We start from the raw sequence: 20,236 nt of genomic DNA, 5'->3' as shown, positions 1-20,236 counted from the left end.
TTGGGCCTTAAGTGTCTGTGGATCCAACTCCTTCATGCCATCAGGTACTGAACAGATGGGTGCTGCAGAAGACAGATTTGGGAGAGGGGGACCCAAATAACAGTCATGACTGAGCTGACAAAGTAGGCCTCACTGTCTCACCTCTCTCTCTCTTCTTCAGCCAGAAGGAATGACTGAGAATGAAGGCAGTTTTATTTATTTATTTTTCACACTTTTATGGTTGGCAACCTTCAGTCTCGAAAGACTATGGTATAAGCCTACAGCACCCGGTATTCCTAGGCAGTCTCCCATCCAAGTACTAACCAGACCTGACCCTGCTTAGCTTCCGAGATCAGACGAGATCGGGCATGTGCAGGGTAACATAAGACAAAAGACTGCTGGTTCCAACCAAGTTGGTAGAATGGGTCCTGCTGCCTCACATCTCTCTCATAATACATGTGAAGCATTTTATACTCTCAAAATGTGCTATGCAAACACCAGCAATAACTATTGGCTGTGCACTCCTTTAATTTCCCACATGCAAACAATAAACATAGTCCCACCTTCTCTCTCTCTCTCCCCCCCCCCCCAATTTTCTTTCCACCCCTGTCAGATCCTAGAGATCTGGACGATATATGTGGTTTGGGAAACAATTCTGATAGTGCAACTCCAGCTCAGAAGAACCCATGGCATGTGGCCCTCCAAGAAAATGTGAGTAGAGCCTGCTGGTGTCTGATCTGATTTCCCTCCCCCTCCTGGTTTTCCAAAAGCCTAGAACAGCGATTTTCAAGCACTGTGCTGCAAATGGTCCACAGGTCAGCCATGGGAGTTTGGAGAAGGGTCCTATATTAATAGGCCCATTGGGAGATGTGAGCCCTCTGCCAGCAGTTCAGTGTACCTTGTCCGAAAGGTGTACCTTGAGAATTTTAGCACCTTGTCACTGCACCGTGAGATGAAAGAGGTTGAAAATTGTTGACCTGGAGAGGCTGTACCGCACAATTCCCAGCAGACATCCCACTAATGTATTCTTTTTTGTCACAGTCACAGCGAGAATCTTCTTGTCGGGGTGCCTTGATTTCAAAGACCTGGGTTCTGACAGCCGCTCACTGCTTCAACAGCTTGAACAATACTTCTGGCTGGAAAGTTGTTCTGGGTAAGCTACAATAGGAGAATGGGGGATTCTGTTGCTGTGGTGTCTATGGGTCAAGCCAGAGATGCACCTCTTCCACCTTTGGTGGCTTTTTTTGCTAAAAGCAGCCATGGGGGAGGGGGGTGTTTGGATCAGGGCTGCAGAATGGGGGGGGGGCGAGGAGTTAGCAGCCCAATCCTAGGAGGCTGCATGGGGAATTATTTAATAAATGTTTCCCTTAAGAAGAATATAGGATGGTTAGTCCTGTCTCTTCCAAGGAAAAAGTAGCTAAGGCAAAATAAATCAGCTCCCTGATAAAGGATGCTGAATCCACCAACCAGCTGCTTGGTTTGGCTGCCTAAGTTGGCCTCATAGATGGGCCACCCCTGAGTCTTCCATAGGGGGCTGTGGGGAAGTATGAGTTGGGCTCCCAGAATCCTCTATCCTTCTGCCCTCTTGCAGGCTCTCATTAAACAGGAAGGTTAGTAGCCAAGATTTCTGGATTCCCCATGAGAACCATGGGACGTTGCGCAAGAAGATGTATTCTGAGGCGGTTTCCATCTCTTCTTAACAGGAGGAGGGAAGAGATTGCCAATAAAGAGACGGATTGACCACGAACTGTACAATGTTCGAGCGAAGGTGGCTCAGGGCATCCAGGAATTCTATGACTATGACATCTCCCTGATTGAGTTGGCAGAACCTGTGCAGTTTGGTGGGAGAGTCAGGTAATGTGCCCCATAGGTGGACACAGTGCTTTTTTTTGGTTAAAAAAAAAAAAAAGTGCAGGAACTCACAACTTGTTAATCTTTTATTTATTTATTTATTTATTTATTTATTTATTTATTTATTTATTTATTTATAAACGTAACTTTGAGGAGTTTTGCAGCCTCAACTGGCCCCCCCCTTTTGGCAACTGGCAACCAACCTTTATATTTTGCAGCCATGGAGCACCTCCCCTCCTAAAAAAAAAATTCTTCCTCATAGGGATTTGAACCCCTAGCCTCTGGCTCCACAGACCAGCACTTCAACAATTGAGCCATAGGAACTCTTAGACTCCAAGTGTTTGGAACTAATGCTTGAGGCGCTGATGACCACCAGCTGGGCTCAAGACCTTATATATTAGTTCTGAACACTTTAACAATAGGCTTTCCTATAGCCCAATGGAGAGAGTGCTGGGCTGTGGAGCACGAGATCAGAGGTTCAAATCCCTAACCCGCAATTTTAAAAAAAAGGTGGAGTACAAGGTCAGAGCCGGGGGTGCCCAAAAAAAAAAAAAAAGGTGGAGCACGAGGTCAGAGGTTCGAATCCCTCCCTCAGTGAAAGGGGAAAAAAAGGTGCCGGAACTCTACACACACAGTCGGGGAAAGGGACTCATTCTTTGTGTGGAAGTATGGGGGGATGTTATCTGCCATTGTGGGGGTGGAGCCCTCAGCCAGTACATCCTCCCTCTTTGATGGTGTGGAAGAAAGTGAGAGAGAATGTGTGAGAAAGGGAGGAAGGAAATACATTGACCATCATCATATGGTCCGTCATTAAGTGGACAGTTGTTAAGCAATGCATGCCTATAGTGTTAAGGACCACACCTCCCGCAAGGATCCCAGAGGGCAGGTAGATGGTCTCAGGTGACTGAGTATTACACCTCTAGAAGCCTGCAGGTGGTGTTACACCCAAATTCCAACAGAAGCTAGTGAAGAAGGGTCAAGGGGAAAGAAAGATCAAGGGACTAAGGCTGAGAGGGAAGATGAGGTTGGATCCAGTGGAAGAGAGTCAGCTCCTGCCAGGTTCCAGATGGTCCTTTGGCCAAGGCTATAAAATTGTGGCGATCCTGTTCCCTGAAGGAGAGCTTAGCTACTTTCAGGCTTTCACAGCCCTGAGACGAGTTTTGGAAGTGTCCCCAACTCTGGGTAGGGAGGTGCAGAAGGGCCCCAAGGCAAGCAGGGGCATGTGCACTGTCCCACTTTACATGGTCCACCTATTCGAAGTGCCACCAGAAGCAGCTAGCGATGACGTCGTCGCCAGTTACTTCTGGGTCGGGAGGCCAGATGTGATGTGACAAACACCAGTGAGAGGCTCAAGGTGAATGGGAGGGCTTTTTCGAGTATGGAAAAGCATATTTAGGAATTCTGCCCACTGAGCCTCCTACCGCTGTTTGTTGCAATGTGTTCCTGGTCTCGCTGCCTGGTGGCAGGCTGCAGAGGTCCTGCAAGTACCTACACAGGTACCTCAAGTACCAGTACCACTGGTTGAGAAACACACTGCTCTAGAGGGCAGTGCAGGGAACCAAGAGGAGGGGCAGGGTGGGGTCCAAAGAAGTATTCAAGAGCCCCAAAGTGACTGTAGAGGTGAAGAACATAGAATAAAGGCAACTGAAGGTACAAAAAGGTGTAAGTTTGCTGTTTGCTTCCCCCATCATGTCCTACCCAACCCTCTATGATGTCAACCTGCCCCCCTGAGAGGAGACAGAACAAGGGAGGTAGTCACATGATGCACCTGCCTGCTCCATGCCAGCAGCCCACAGTATTTCTTCCTTGCAGGCCAATCTGTCTTCCCTGCACTGAAGGTGCTAATAAAGCCCTGAAGAAACCAAGCACTGCAACATGCAAAGATCATGGTGAGTGCGCTCAGCAGCCAGGTAACTTGGTGCCGCTTGAAATGAGCTTCATTAGTGTGTGCTACATTCTCTTCCCATTTGGTGGGCCGCTGTGAGATACAGGAAGCTGGACTAGATGGGCCTATGGCCTGATCCAGTGGGGCTGTTCTTATGTTTGTTAAACCCAGAAGATTCTGCAAAATGGGTCCAGGAAGAAAAACGTTGCTTTTTACCTCCTATGTGTCCTGCCTTTCTCCAAAATAATCACGTTGGCAGGTTGCAGTGGGGGAGGGGAGAAGCTCTGCAGTTTGCCAGGTCCTGATTCTGAGATGAAAAACATCCTTCCAAATGAGAATTTCACCAGGTTCATTGTAATGATGCAAAGTCTCCTTGCAGTTAACGGTTGGAGAATCTTCATTGCTTGTGGCCAGAGGTTGGGAAGGGAGGCAGGACATTGGTTCACCTGGCTGACTTTACCTCTCCACGGTCTAAGGCTAAAGGATCTTTCCCAGCTCTGCTCAGTGTATTCCTTGTAATTCAAGGATTTGACTTGCCAACTTCAGTATGCAAAGCAAGCGACCTGTGAAGGAAGCAGCTACTTGAGGTTAATCAGTGTCGTTCACGTTGACTGCCAGGTCCTGGTGACCGTAATGCACAGACCAACCCAGTCTTTCTAAATTAGCGTACGTTACATCCACTTTTTTAAAGAATCAGGAACAAACTGCACCAGAGTTGCTTCTTCTTGAGAACCGCTTCCCTTTCATTCCCTTTCCTATGCTGCAACCACATCTCTTGTGCTTCTCCTTTTCTAGCCCAGCAGCTACAGAAACCCGCAGAAGCTGCAGAATCCCACAGTTCCTTGCCCTCTGTTTCTGCCCTGCCATGTTGCTCCCCGGGGGCCCAATCTTATCCAATGTTTTAGTGCTGATGCAGCCCCAAGATAAGGGAATAAATACTCCCTTATCTTAAAGAGGCCTCCATGACTGCCCCACCACCGCAGGACGCAGCGCACACCCGTTGGCATAGCTGCATCAGTGCTGGAAAGTTGGACAGGACTGGGCCTTGGGTCATTGTTCTCAGCCTAAACTACCTTCACAGAGTTGTTGTGAGAGTTAAATGTGGTGTTTCTGTATATGCTGCCCCCCTGAGCTCTTTGGCATGTTGAAGTAGGGAGGGATGCAACAATGGTAATCACCCACATTCCCGTGTTCAGTTTCGTTGGACTGTACTGGCCAGAATCGCAGGAAACATGCTCATAGTTCTATGAGTCAAACAGGAGGTGGTCCCGGTGCCAGATGGCAACGTTTTTTGAAACAGGAATAGTTTCAAAAGTAGTTGATGCTCTCCAGAGGAAAGCAAAACATTTCCAGGACTGGTAGAAGGCCCTTCTGTGTATTTAGATCCAAGCCCATGTTTTCAATGGCCAAGGAATGGAAATGGGCAGGACCAGGTGGGGGTATGACTTTTTGACCACTTCCCATGGTCAAAAACTTCTTGCAAACAGGAAACCAGCACACCAGGGAGAAAAGGTCAAGTCCTACCCCTTTGCCAGTTGCATTCAGGGAGTTCATCAAATATATAGAAGCACTGAAAGTGCTCTGAAGTGACTCAATCCACTCTACCACCTTTTTCAGCTACATACGAAAGCTAGGTGTGAGAAGAAAGGCAGTCAAGTTTCAACTGACCTCAAATTTTGGGCCATGCTAACTTTAATCACATCATTATTACTGGTGTATTTGCTTCTTCTTATATAAATAGCATGCGTGCTGGGTCCCGATCCAGATTAGGACCACAGAAGGGGGTAGCATGTCCTCCCATCATGATCTCAACCTCATGAGAGGGCCCCCAAGTTGACTGTTTGCCCCGGGAGAAGAAAAAAAAAAGTTCCCATTAACTTCATTGGAAGCTTTTTCCAGGGTAAATAGCAAGGGGAGAATCAGGATGGGGACCGCAATATGGGGAGGACAAGGTTTTCAAACCCCCCTACTCTTCCTGCGATCATCCCAATGTGGATCAGGCCCTTCATGTATGCATAAGGAAAAGCAAACACACCAAGGTCAGTCACGTGATTAAAGTTTTATCTAGTTTGACTCTTTGAAAACGAAGATGCTCCTTTGATCCTGGGAATCATCTTGACTATTACAGTCAACCCCCTCCTAAATAGTTTAGTTCCTTTATCATTTTCACCTACTGCTATCATGTAGGTCAGTGTTTTTCAAACTGATGGGTCGGTGGGTCCCCATTCATTGCAATATTTTATTTTTAATGTATTAGACTTGTTGCTCCCATGGTATGTGACTGCATTTGGGGAAATGTGACAGACCTGCATTTTTAACAGGCTACTATGTATAATCTTTGAACAATGATAGTCAATGGAACTTACTCCTGGGTAAGTGTGGGTAGGATTGCAGCTTAGGATAGTTAAAAAATTTTCCTGCTTGATGATGTCACTTCCTGTCATGACATCACTTCCGTTGGGTCATGACAGATTCTCATTACCCAGCACCCTCCAATAAAGACACAGGCAAGGGCATATGGTACAAAGGGCCACTTTATTAACTATTTAAATATACTTCAGATTGCAACAGGGCCTAACAAATAAGTCATGCGGGTTCTACATGGGGGAAACGGAGCTGCCCGTCTACTTTCCCCTATAGTGATTTGGGCGACCACACCAGACTCTGGGCAGCGTCAGTACAAGCCTGCTGCCCCCTTCATTGTCACCCCGAAGGGGCAGGGTGGCAGGCTAGCTCAGGCCACCCGAGCAAACCCGCAGTGTGCCTTTACCACCAGGCCGAGGTTCATCCAGCCTGCGTCAACCAGCCGGGAATGCTAGCATGATCAAGCGTGGAGTCCACCCTGCCCTTGCCACCCTGCGGTATACACCGATATGACCTTACCTACCCAAAAGCCACACGACACCTGCCTAAAGTGACCAACAAGACCTGTGGAAAACCCCCATTCTGCCCCTAACTCCACAGTCCGGGGTAGGCAAAAAACCACCAACCGATGCGCCAATTAGGCTGATGGCAAAAATTCCTACCCGGCCCCAGAAGGCGACCAGCTAGTCTCAGACTGCCAAAGAGTGGGCGGGTGGGTGACCACTGCCTGGTCCCGGCTGCGCGGGCTTCTCTGAGCAGTCTGCACGCGGCCCCAGACCAATTAGCCCCCAGCCAATCGGCCGCGAGGCTGGCCCCTCCTGTGCCTCGTGCGGGGGCAGGGTAAACGCCGGTGGCATGCTAATACACATGCCACCGGAATTCTACAAAGTGGGTCCTGGTGCTAAATGTGTAAGAACCACTGATAGATGTGGTTTGGTTCAACTCCCCCTTCAGAAGGCCTGAAATCCTGCTACTGCAGCACACCATCTCATGCCTTTTCGCCTTGCAGAGCTTGAGTTGCTGAGTTTCGAGAAGGTGCCGGCTGGGTTCATAGGCTTGGACAACGAGAGAAAGAAAGTACACATCAAGACCAAGAGTAGCGTGAGCATCTTATTTTCTGTTCATGGGATTCTGGGGAATCAGAAAAGATGTGAAGGTTGAGGTTGGGGAAATCCTAGGAAAAAGTGCTGCAGTTCTTTGGTTTGGGATTTTGTTTCTTCCCCAGGTCTGAAGTGGAAACATCTGAAGTTGTGGGGAATGAATGAAAAAAGAAATTCCTGCCAAAATGTTGACTGAGATGCTTTTTAAAGCAAGGTTTTAAAACGGTTGGCAACCTTCAGTCTCAAAAGACTATGGTATAAGCCTGCAGCACCCGGTATTCCCTGGCGGTCTCCCATCCAAGTACTAACCAGGCCTGACCCTGCTTAGCTTCCAAGTAGCTGCAGCAACTGTTACCCTGCACATGCCCATTCTCAAGGTTTTGAAATAATACTGTTAAAATTCAGCATGTTGGAAAGTAGGAATGATCAGTGGTGTAACTAGGGTGGAGCCTGACGGGCACCTGCCCCAGGCACTACACTTTGGGGAGCTGCAATGCACAAGGCAGTCACTTCTAGGTTCTCTTCGGAAGAGAAGGAGGCACTAGTGGCTTCATGCCCCCCCCATTCCTTCTCCTGTGAAGGCTCCCCAAGGGGAGAAGGAATAGGAAAGGAACGGGGGGGGGGCACAAAGCTATCAGCACCTCTACCTCTGGGAACAATCCAGAAGTGAACATCACGCTGTCATGTGACACCATGACGTCACTGCCCTGGGTGACGGGACTACTAGTCACGCTTCTGGGAAAGATGTTCATAGTTATAATATTGTCATTGCATCTTCCTGGCTTGCTAAAGAAGCAATGCTCTTGGGACTAGATGCTGGAAAAACACTTTAAGATATGATGAAATTGTTGTTGTTGTTGTTGTTGTTGTTAGATGTCTGTGTGGATGAGGATTTACCAGCTGATAAATGTTGTGTTTTTTGTGTGTATATGATCATTTGTGTGTATATTTGTGTGTATATGATCATTTGTGTGTATATGATCAAGAAATAGATGATGCACGCAAAACAGCTGTCATCGACATGGAGCTGAGCAGACTGCAGATGGACATCGTCGCCCTTCAAGAGACTAGGCTGCCAGATTCCGGATCTGTCAAGGAGAGAAATTTCTCATTTTTCTGGCAGGGAAAACCACCAAACGAAACCAGGGAACATGGCGTTGGCTTTGCGGTCAGAAATACCCTGCTGAAATCCATCATCCCACCTACTGTGGGAAGTGAAAGAATTTTGTCCCTGCAGCTCCAGTCATCAGCAGTACCTGTCACTCTCATCAGTGCTTATGCACCGACTCTGTCGTGTCCAGCAGAAGCCAAAGACAAATTCTATGATGACCTGGCCACCACTGTCAAGAAAATCCCTGTAAAAGAGCCATTGTTCATCCTCGGCGATTTCAATGCTAGAGTTGGTGCTGATAACAGTTCATGGCCCACTTGCTTAGGTCAGTTTGGCACTGGGAGGATGAACGAAAATGGCCAACGCCTGCTAGAGTTTTGCTGTCATCACGGACTCTGTGTCAGCAACACGTTCTTCAACACAAAGCCCCAACATAGAGTCTCGTGGAGACATCCAAGATCAAAGCACTGGCACCAGCTTGACCTGATTCTCACCAGACGCTCCAGCCTTCCCAGCATCAAGATCACACGCAGTTATCATGGTGCTGCCTGCGACACTGACCACTCCCTGGTGTGCAGCAGAGTGAAACTGCAAACAAAGCGACTGTATCACACGAAAAAGGAAGGAAGACCTCGCATTGATACCAGCAAGACCCGGGATCAGAGAAAAGTGGAGGAATTTGCACAAGCGCTTGAGGAATCTCTTCCAGGCCCGGCCGACACAAACGCATCCAACAGATGGGAACATTTCAAGAATACCGTTTACAACACCGCCTTGTCCATATTCGGCAAGAAGACCAACAAGGCGGCAGACTGGTTTGAAGCCCACTCTGAGGAGTTGACACCAGTCATTGAGGAAAAGAGGAGAGCTCAAGCAGCATACAAGGCCTGTCCCAGTGAGCGCAACCTGCAGGTCCTCCGAACTGCTCACAGCAAAGTCCAACAGACTGCCAGGAGATGTGCTAACGACTACTGGCTCCAGCTCTGTTCCGAGATACAGATAGCAGCTGACACGGGCAACATCAAGGGGATGTATGATGGTATCAAGCAGGCCCTAGGTCCAACACAGAGGAAAATTGCCCCTCTGAAGTCTGCCACAGGCGAGGTCATCCAGGATCGGGCGCAGCAGATGGAACGCTGGGTGCACCACTACTCTGAGCTATATTCCAGAGAAAATGTAGTCACCGAAGAAGCGCTGAACAACATTGAGTGCCTGCCTGTGCTGGAAGAGCTTGACAGTGAACCAACCCTAGAAGAACTTCACGTGGCCCTGGACTCCCTTGCCTTTGGCAAGGCACCTGGAAAAGACAGCATCCCTGCAGAAGTCCTAAAATGCTGCAAAGAGATCATCGTCACTGAGCTGCATGAAATCCTCTGTCTCTGCTGGAGAGAAGGTGGAGTACCTCAAGACATGAGGGATGCAAACATCATCACGCTATACAAGAACAAAGGTGACAGGGGTGACTGCAACAACTACCGTGGCATCTCTCTCCTTAGCGTTGTAGGAAAGCTGTTTGCCCGAGTTGTACTAAAGAGGCTCCAGGTACTTGCAGAGAGCGTTTAACCAGAATCACAGTGTGGATTCCGAGCCAACAGGTCCACCACTGATATGGTATTCTCCCTTAGACAACTGCAGGAGAAATGCAGGGAACAACGACAGCCACTCTTTATAGCCTTCATAGATCTCACAAAGGCTTTCGACCTGGTCAGCAGAGACGGCCTCTTCAAGATTCTCCCCAAGATCGGATGTCCACCCAGGCTCCTCAGCATCATCAGATCTTTCCACAAGGACATGAAGGGCACTGTTGTCTTCGATGGCTCCACATCAGACCCTTTTGACATCCGAAGCGGAGTGAAGCAGGGCTGTGTTCTTGCACCAACCTTGTTTGGGATTTTCTTCGCTGTCCTGCTGAAGCAGGCCTTTGGAACTGCAACAGAAGGCATCTATCTCCGGACCAGATCAGACGGAAAGCTCTTCAACCTCTCCAGACTGAGAGCAAAATCCAAAGTCCAGCTGAAATGTCTGCATGACTTCCTCTTTGCCGACGATGCAGCTGTCACTACCCACTCTGCCAAAGATCTCCAGCAGCTCATGGATCGTTTTAGCAAGGCCTGCCAAGATTTTGGACTGACAATCAGCCTGAAGAAAACACAGGTCATGGTTCAGGATGTGGACTCACCTCCCTGCATTACAATCTCTGAGCATGAACTGGAGGTTGTCCATGACTTTGTGTACCTTGGTTCAACGATCTCCGACACTCTTTCTCTCGATACCAAGCTAAACAAGCGCATCGGTAAAGCAGCTACCACGTTTTCCAGACTCACAAAGAGAGTCTGGTCCAACAAGAAGCTGACGGAACATACCAAGATCCAGGTCTACAGAGCTTGCGTCCTGAGTACACTTCTGTACTGCAGCGAGTCATGGACTCTTCACTCACAACAGGAGAGGAAACTGAGCGCTTTCCACATGCGCTGCCTCCGACGCATCCTCGGCATCACCTGGCAGGACAAAGTTCCAAACAACACAGTCCTGGAACATGCTGGAATCCCTAGCATGTATTCACTGCTGAAACAGAGACGCCTGCGTTGGCTTGGTCATGTCGTGAGAATGGATGATGGCCGGATCCCAAAGGATCTCCTCTATGGAGAACTCGTGCAAGGAAAGCGCCCTACAGGTAGACCACAGCTGCGATACAAGGACATCTGCAAGAGGGATCTGAAGGCCTTAGGGATGGACCTCAACAAGTGGGAAACCCTGGCCTCTGAGCGGCCCGCTTGGAGGCAGGCTGTGCAGCATGGCCTTTCCCAGTTTGAAGAGACACTTGGCCAACAGTCTGAGGCTAAGAGGCAAAGAAGGAAGGCCCATAGCCAGGGAGACAGACCAGGGACAGACTGCACTTGCTCCCGGTGTGGAAGGGATTGTCACTCCCGGATTGGCCTTTTCAGCCACACTAGACGCTGTGCCAGAACCACCTCTCAGAGCGCGTTACCAGAGTCTTTCGAGACTGAAGGTTGCCAGTACTGTATACTGTATGGTCATTATCAGCTGTGTTGTCATTTTGTTGTGAAGAAGAAGATGTGAAGATGATGATGATGATGATTTATATACCGCTTTTCAACAAAAAGTTCACAAAGCGGTTTACAGAGAAAAATCAAATAACTAATGGCTCCCTGTCCCCAAAGGGCTCCCAATCTAAAAGATGCAAAGTACCAACAGACAGTCACTTGAAAAGACACTCCTGGGGTGAGGAGGGCCAGTTACTCTCCCCCTGCTAAATACAAGAGGAGCACCCACTTGAAAAAGTGCCTCTTAACCTGTTGGCAGGGAAATGTAGCACATCTTGAAGTATTTGGTCAAGGAGTGCAGACTGGGCATCTGCCAAGCGTATTGTGCCTGCCGCATGGTGCCAGGGCCTTTGCACAACGGAACCTTTGTCTCCTCTTTTGCTCACTTGCGTCAGGACCAAACGACACATACCACTGAATTTTTCTTTAATTAAAGCAGTTGCACAGGGTTGGGGCCAGCCAGGACCACTGCATGGGGCCTTGACACTCTGCTTCCTGTTCTTTAAGTGGTTACGTCCCTAAAAGGACCTCTTGTTCCTGGAACAGCACGAGTAACGAGGGTAGGGAAAGTACCCAACAGATTTGCATCAGTTTTGGTTTTTTTTGCTACAAATATGATTCAGAGCCCAATCCTGTCCTTGGTGTCGTTCCTCCCCCCCCCCCCGGCAACTGATGTAGCTGCACAGAAAAAAAGAACACTGTATCCAGCAGAGGGGGGATTGGGGTGCTTCAATGGGGAAAAGAGACTTAAATCTCCTTACCCTTCTATGAGCCTCCAGCTCCTCGGAAAGATGACAGCTGTATAGTTGGTGCAAGTCTAAAGAGAGAAAGGTGACAGGGAAGCATAAAAAAGAGGGGATAGGATCCGGTGTGCACATTGCTGCCATATCCACCCCCTCTCTCAGCCTCCCTGCCCGCCAGTCCTTCCCTCTTCTCTCCCAGTTTTGCCCCCTTCCCACCCCTCCCCTCCTGGTTTTGCTCTCTCCCCACCACTGCCTTACCAGCTCTGGTGGCCCCAACAGGGTCCGGCGAGGTCCCACACTGCCACAAGAAGCAGCTGTGCTCCCCAAATGTCAGCAACTGTTACCCTACACATGCCTGATCTTGGAAGCTAAGCAGGGTCAGGCCTGGTTAGTACTTGGATGGGAGACTGCCTGGGAATACCAGGTGCTGTAGGCTTATACCATAGTCTTCAGGACCAAAGGTTGCCAACCAGCTCCCCAAATGGCTGCCAATGGAGCGCTCCACACTCTGTTGGCAGCCATTTTACAACAGCAGAAGACTCTTCCACTGTTGGAAATCCCTTCCCCCCCATAGCACCATGAAGACAAATTTGTCATTAAGGTGCTATAAGACTCTTCATTGGTGTTGCTGCACAAGACTAAGGCCCAAATCCTAACCCACTTTCCAGCACTGGCATAGCTGTGCCAGTGGGGCATGTCCTGTATCCTGCCGTTGGGTGGCTCTCACAGAGGCCTCCTCAAAGTAAGGGAACGTTTGTTCCCTTACCTCGAAGCTGCATTGCCCTTATGTCAGTGCTAGAAAGTGAGTTAGGATTGCTCCCTAACATGACTCCCCCTCTGGAAACTGTCATCTTGAAATGTAGGACCCCTGTGGTGGGTGTTAGAGGAAGAAAAGAGAAAGAGAGATGATGGGATCATATCCGAGTAATTCTTGTCCATGCATTTTCTGTGTGATGCTGCAGCAAACAAGGTTTATGCAATCCTTAAGTTTATAAGCAGGGAAGTGGTGTGAAGGGTTTTTTTTTTCTGTGCTCAGCAGATATTGCAGGAAAGCCACGTCCGGGTCAGAAGCTTGTACATTTACAAAGGAAGTTGAACAATTAAATAAGGACACAGGAACCACTTTGAGGAAGAGAAAGTATTGGCAGGCCTGACGGAATTTAAATGTGCTGTGTTGGACCGGAATGAAATCCCTAGCCTACAGCAGGGAAATACCAGGAGTTCTTTCATCTCCACAATCCAGATCCTAAAATGTATGGAATTATTTATGATCCAAACGAATGATGTTTATATCAATTTAATCTGGATACATTAATCCAGAGTACAGTGAGCCTTCCTTATCCACGGGCTTGACATCTACAAATTCCACCATCCTCAGATGCTTCCCCGCACCTCAGAAGTTCTCCAGGATCTGACCAGAAGCCACTTTACGCCCACAACTTCTGGTCATGTCCAGAAGGTGTTCTTGAGGCACAAGGAGGCCCGTGGCCCACTCCATTGGCCTTCCCCACCCTGAAAACAACTAGAAGTCATGGACATGAATTGGACTTGGCTTCCAGTCATGTCTGGGAGACCTTCTAAGGAGGTGGGGAGGCCCATGGAGTGCGCCATGGGCCTGTACAACCTCCAGAGGGCATGGCACAGGATCAAAGAAAGTGATTGCAGCACCAGGACCCTGCCTTATCCAGGATTCAAGCATTCACAGACTTTAGTACCTGCAGGTGTGTGTGTGTGGGGGGGGGGGGTGTCTTAGAATGAATTCCCTGTGGCTCACTCTACCTCTTGAGACAATTTATTGAATAGGACTGCCATTGGTAGGACAGGGGGAAATGATTCATGTCAATGCTTCATTTGATTGTATGCACGGTTTTGAAGCACTGAAGCTAAATTGCGGTATCCTGATCTGCCACCTGAGCTGTGAATCTGTTGCTTCCCATAGCGTCCCTCCTGTATTTCCGGAGCAGTCCAACCAAACATGCTGTATTCTGGAGTGTCGGATGTCTCTGAAGTAGTAACGGACAGATTCCTGTGCAGTGGGAAAGACAGTGCTGTAGAGGACGCCTCTTGCAAAGGTTGTTTGATCTACACAGGGTGGTTTAGCTTACCTCCAATGGGAGAGTGGGGAGAGAGAGTATTTAATCTTAGGGAATTTTCTTGCAGCAGGTTTGCTCCGTAACCAGCATCCTTCACGACTGCGAGATTTCCTTGCCAGCATAGACTTTAGTGTCTGACATTGTGACCGCTTTTACTGAATAAACCCTCACCATGTTTCTTGTCCTTGTTGCTCTGGGGGAAAAAATGCCAGGTAGTGCCTGTTAAATTTCAAAGAATCCAAACCCAGGCACAAGCATCATTTTTCTCCCCTGTGTCTCGGTTGACTACTGTAGTTGCCCACCTCATCAGACACATATCAGTTGCCAAAATTGTTATTTCAGATGCCAGCAAGGGTCAAACCAACCTGTAAAGAAACAGGCAGCTCCAGTTAAAATGAGAAATGGGCTGTGTCAGAAGGCCAGATGCAGGGGAGGATGCAAGTCTCTTGTTGTCTTGTGTGCTCCCTGGGGCATTTGATGGGCCACTGTGAGATACAGGAAGTTGGACTAGATGGGCCTGTGGCCTGATCCAGCAGGGCTGTTCTGATGTTCTTTTGTAAAATGGAACTTGGGGAGCAGGTAATGGGAAAGAGCAATTACCTGAGACATGAAGATCTGCTGTGTAAACAGTGCTGAGCTAGACAGACTAAGGGTCTGAGCTCTGTATACAGCAGCTTCATATGTTCTTGTTTATCTGAGCAGGGCACAGAAACAGTTTCCAAGTGACCCCTGCCATGTGCAACCCACATGAAACAGCCTTGATGGGGCAGCCATAGTCAGCCATACAAACTGACCTAGCTCTTGTGCCTTTCATCAGAACCTAAGAACAGCCCCACTGGATTAGGCCAAAGGCCCATCTAGTCCAGCTTCCTGTATCTCACAGCGGCCCACCAAATGCCCCAAGGAGCACACCAGATAACAGGAGACCTGCATCCTGGTGCCCTCCCTTGCATCTGACATAGCATAAGAACATAGAAGAGCTTTCAGAAGAGCCCGTGTGGTGTACTGGTTAGAATGTTGAGCTTGACTGGGGGAGATCTGGATTCAAATCCCGACTTATCCACAAAGCTTATTGGGTAACCTCATCACTCTCTGTCAAGCTAACTCTCCTTACTGGGTTGTTATGAAGATACATTATTTATGCAGCCCTGAACTGTTTGAAGGTGGGGGAGTGGGTTAAAAATTGAATAATAAATAAGGGCCTAATCCTATCCAATTTTCCAGTGCCAGCATACCCATGGGGCATGCACTGCATCCTGTGGTGGGGAGGCAGTCCTGTGGTGGGGAGGCCTTCTCAAGGTATGGGAACATTTGTTCCCTTACCTTGAGGCTGCATTGTGGCTGCACCTGGGCTGGAAAGTTGAATAGGATTGGGCCCTAAATCACCTGATGGGCATGTAATTCACAGGTGGCATTTTTCACTACCTGGGAATAAGGTGTGAAAGGTACATCCAGGTGCTGTGAAAGGCGTGGCACCTGTCTCAGAGCTGAAACAGGGGACCAGAAGTGATCTCAAGCTTGGTCAGGTGGAGCAGTAGCTGAGGGTCCAAGTCCATCAGAGCACCCAGCTGGCCAGGCTGACCATGAAACCCTCAGAGAACCTGAGAACAAAATGTGAGCGTTTTCCTCTCTGGGATGATGTGGAAGGGAGCAAGTGTGGAGGGGAAGGTAGTGGGGCTTGAGTTAGCCTCTCATTGTTTTTCTCCTCATAGGTGAATCTGGAGGGTCACTCTTTGTGGAGCAGCGGGAAAGATATGTTCAAGTAAGCAAGTCCTTTTGTTTTTTGTTTTCTGTTTTATTTTGGTTTTATAAGATACTTTTTTTTTTAGGATTTTATGTTTTTAATTGTATTTTAAAAGTTGTTCGGTTGTCTCCTGCTATGGAAATTCTATATAAATAGGAAAGTGGGCTACAAATGCCCAAAAATCAATCCATCAATCAAACAATGAATACAGTTAGCCAGCCACCTAAACTTCCCAGCACTATGCCAATATTACACAGATTTGGAGGCCTCAAAGTATCACAGTTAAAAGGCTAGAAGAACTCTTAATGGGAAAGAGAAAAACTCATAATGTACTGGACTTGGACCATTGTGTTCAAGGATATACAGCATTGGTTCCCAAACATTTTTGACTGGTGGCTCCCTTGACCCACTGGGCTATATATGACTCCGTATTAGGGCTACAATCCTATACATTGTGCTAGGACAGTGGGTTTTTCGCAAGTATTCCATGACTCCTCTGGCTGGTTTCTGCGGCTCCTGGGGCAGCTATGGCGCACAGTTTGAGAACCACTGATATACAGGCTTGGACTCCAAGATATCTTCAAATACATTTCTATGTTTAATAGCCGCTGAGAAAACCAGGTCTTGTCAGATAATTATTTTTCCCCCCTGCCCACACAGTAACTGTGCAGTCAGTGTGTCAGTGGTTGTAGGTTAGGTTGGCAACCTTCAGTCTCGAAAGACTATGGTATAAGCCTACAGCACCCGGTATTCCCAGGCGGTCTCCCATCCAAGTACTAACCAGGCCTGACCCTGCTTAGCTTCCGAGATCAGACAAGATCAGACATCTGCAGGGTAACGGTTGCTGCGGAATTCAGATCTATTTTCCCAAGATCAAAGTCTATCATCAAAGTCTATAGTCCCTCACTTTCTGTTAGGTGAGTTTCCCTCTGCGGTGCGTTTTTCCCCCCGATGCCAAGCAGTCTCCTAGGCAAAGAATTTTGTGCAAGATCTTGTTATGGTTACAGCCGTTACCTGTTTGACTTGTGGGTTGCCAGTTTAGCTCCTGATCCAACTTCTTGTCCTCTTTCTGCAGGTGGGTGTGATCAGCTGGGGCACATACGATCCTTGCCGACAAAAGAAGAAGCAAAAAAATTCTGAGGCAGGGGAAATAATACGAGAGCCCCCTCCTCGGGGTCATAAACCGCGAGATTTCTACATCAGCCTCTTTGGTGTGCAGGACTGGCTGCGTCGTCACCTGGCCGGCTCCCTGAGATTCATCCCCAAGCAATGAGCATAAATGAGCATAAATACATGCTCTCACCCAGTCTTCTCAGCAGTGTTTGCCACTAATGTGTCATTCCTCATTATGCTTAATTAAAAAAAACAATACTTTTGGTATAATATGGCTTTTCTCTGTTATATGTACTTCCAGTTGTAGACCCTTGATAATTCACATGCACTATGCAGTAGCGTAGTAATAGGGAGAGGCAGGAGGTGTGGTCTGCCTTGGGTACCAGCCAGGGTCCTAAAGGGGTGCCAGTGTTACTCCCTGACATGTTGCAGCCATTGTGGGCTTCTCCTTCCTCTGGCTGGGAGCGAACCTCAACATCCCAGAACACAGTGGGTGGTGCATATTGAAGGCACGTGTTGCTGGTGATGTCTTCAGGCCCCCATTCGGCCCTACTGGAATATGAGGGGGCCTAGGCACAAGGCTTTTAACTCAATCCCCCCCCCAGTAGTACCCCCAACCCTCCAAGAAAAAAATTGGTGGGATGCACCAACCTGCCTTCTCGTGCCATGTGGAGCCACAGGCAAACTTCTCATGGTGGGTCACATGGAATCAACCAGGAGCAGCCAGCCAGGTGTCATGTAAACAGGCTCCCACGCCAGCTGCGCCCAAAGGGAAAGAGGCAGGCATGCTCTCTTGCTCACCCTCCAGTGCTATGCATCTATGCAGGCCTGGCCACCCCCAAGCAGTGCAGCCTGATGCAAACAGAAGCATTCCCACCCCACCCGCCCCCGGGAGAAATAGCAACAATGAGGTGGTAAGGGTAGAGGGTGAACTGGATTGCCTCTACTGGCAGCTGCTGTTTACACTTGAAAAACACCAAACAGATGCATGAATCACACACTTCTTGTACTGTGTTGCTTGTCCTTGATGTGGATCATAAGAACATAAGAACAGCCCCACTGGATCAGGCCAAAGGCCCATCTAGTCCAGCTTCCTGTATCTCACAGCGGCCCACCAAATGCCCCAGGGAGCACACCAGATAACAAGAGACCTCATCCTGGTGCCCTCCCCTGCATCTGGCATTCTGACATAGCCCATTTCTAAAATCAGGAGGTTGCACCTACACATCATGGCTTGTAACCCATAATGGATTTTTCCTCCAGAAACTTGTCCAATCCCCTTTTAAAGGCGTCCAGGCCAGATGCCATCACTACTTCCTTTGGCAAGGAGTTCCACAGACCAATCACATGCTGAGTAAAGAAATATTTTCTTTTGTCTGTCCTAACTCTCCCAACACTCAATTTTAGTAGATGTCCCCTGGCATTTACTCCAGGTCTGAAATGTTTTACTTGCTGATTTCACCTGCTAATTTCTGCTTCTTCAACATCTGTTACAAGGCCTACAGCAGATCAAACTGGGTGTTTTTTTTTGTTTCCTGACCAGTTGCCAATCTTGATTGGGGCTGAGTAGTTATAAATTATCCTGATTCCTAAGAATTGAAAGTAAGTTGAATTGAAACCTCTTCCCCCACCGCATTCCTCTACCCTGACTTCTAATGTCTAGTGTTTATTGATCTTTGTAAAAAATTCCTTTGTGCCAAAAAATGAGGAAGTTCAGTTGTGTTAGCTGTGTCAATATCATCATGCCAATATCAATAGGCAAATACAGGGGGAGAAATCTGGTTGTGGTTGTGGGGAAAACCTTGGTGCTAGTGGCGCATATCCAATTCATTGCCTAGCAATGTGGAGGTCCTGCCCGACCCTCCGTAATCCAAAGAATTTCTGAAATATGAAACTCTCATATTGTCCGAAGTGGGAACTTCCCTGTTCCACTTTCTTCTCTTCCTGCCTTCAAGAAATCTGGGTTTCCCCCTAACTGCTCCTCCTGTCCACCTGCAGGCCACTCTATCCTTACTTTCACCGCACCCTCAAATTGCTTAATGGACTTTGCCATTTCCCAAAACTCAGCTGCTTTCTCTGGGTGGGGTTAGCCAACAACCAGCGTGTAGAGTGGAAGTCCAAAAATTTCACAAGCAGCTGAACTCATACAAAAACAGAAACAGGAGAGAGAGAGGGGGAAAGGCAACCCAAAGGAACATCAGAAATGCAGCTCCCGGAGCAGTTTTTCTACACCCTCCTGGTCCTGGGGGCATTTTGTGCAGGTAAGTGAACATACCATACAACCAGCTGCAGGGGAATCTGGGTGCCATGAGCTTCTCCACAACAGTGCCCTATCTCTGTGACGATGCCCTGAGGCCAAAATACCTTGAGCCTCATTCAGCTTTGGGACCATATCAGACAATTCATTCAGGATATTTGTTCTGATCAGGTACAGCTGCAAAGCATTTACTTTCAGAAATCCTTTCTGCTCTGGTGCTACTGTTGATATGGAATAATCTCCAGAGAGCTTCTGAAAAATTTTTTCTAAAAGGCTCTTATCCAGCCAATCTTGGGAAAATTCAAAGTGGACTACTGGTTTCCTCAGCATCTGCTTGGCATTTGGTACTTGTATTGAGATATTTGTTTTGGTTTTTGGCCATGTAAGATGTTTTATTTCACTTGGTATGTCTCATTAATTTGATATTTGACAGATGACATGCAATGGTATCTCAGGCCTGGAAGGATTTAATAGCTAACATAATGATAAGAACGTAAGAACAGCCCCACTGGATCAGGCCATAGGCCCATCTAGTCCAGCTTCTTGTATCTCACAGCGGCCCACCAAATGCCCCAGGGAGCACACCAGATAACAAGAAGACCTGCAAGGCCTCCTGGGAATTGTAGTTTAAGAACATAAGAACAGCCCCACTGGATCAGGCCATAGGCCCATCTAGTCCAGCTTCCTGTATCTCACAGCGGCCCACCAAATGATATGGAGAGGAGAGCGACGAGGATGATCGGGGGCTGGACGACAAGCCCTATGAGGAAACTTGGCATGTTCAGCCTGAATAAGAGAAGGCTGAGAGGGAATATGATAGCTCTCTTCAAATACCTAAAGGGCTGTCATATGGAAGAAGGGAATAATTTATTCTCAACTGCCTCTGAAAGCAGAACTAGAACAAATGGGTACAAACTGCAAGAGAGGAGAT

The 20,236-nt window shown here is 48.1% G+C and overlaps 1 protein-coding gene and 1 pseudogene across 1 annotated transcript in view; one reads left to right on the top strand and one right to left on the bottom strand.

Moving 5' to 3' along the window:
* Positions 1-20,236, top strand: part of CFB (complement factor B) — a 59,661-nt gene that overhangs the window by 14,937 nt on the left and 24,488 nt on the right. The window contains exons 11-19 of the mRNA XM_066613114.1: positions 593-690; positions 1,021-1,132; positions 1,683-1,833; positions 3,643-3,719; positions 7,089-7,180; positions 14,038-14,170; positions 15,904-15,953; positions 17,011-17,201; positions 19,200-19,309. Coding sequence (XP_066469211.1) covers positions 593-690; positions 1,021-1,132; positions 1,683-1,833; positions 3,643-3,719; positions 7,089-7,180; positions 14,038-14,170; positions 15,904-15,953; positions 17,011-17,201; positions 19,200-19,309 — 1,014 coding nt within the window. The remainder of the gene's footprint in view (positions 1-592; positions 691-1,020; positions 1,133-1,682; positions 1,834-3,642; positions 3,720-7,088; positions 7,181-14,037; positions 14,171-15,903; positions 15,954-17,010; positions 17,202-19,199; positions 19,310-20,236) is intronic.
* On the bottom strand, positions 255-375 carry LOC136642386 (5S ribosomal RNA; annotated as a pseudogene).

This window comes from Tiliqua scincoides, chromosome 2, assembly GCF_035046505.1.
Source record: "Tiliqua scincoides isolate rTilSci1 chromosome 2, rTilSci1.hap2, whole genome shotgun sequence".
Taxonomy (NCBI): Eukaryota; Metazoa; Chordata; class Lepidosauria; order Squamata; family Scincidae; genus Tiliqua; species Tiliqua scincoides.
Note: the sequence above shows the minus strand (reverse complement) of the source record. Positions and strands in the feature narration are given on the sequence as shown.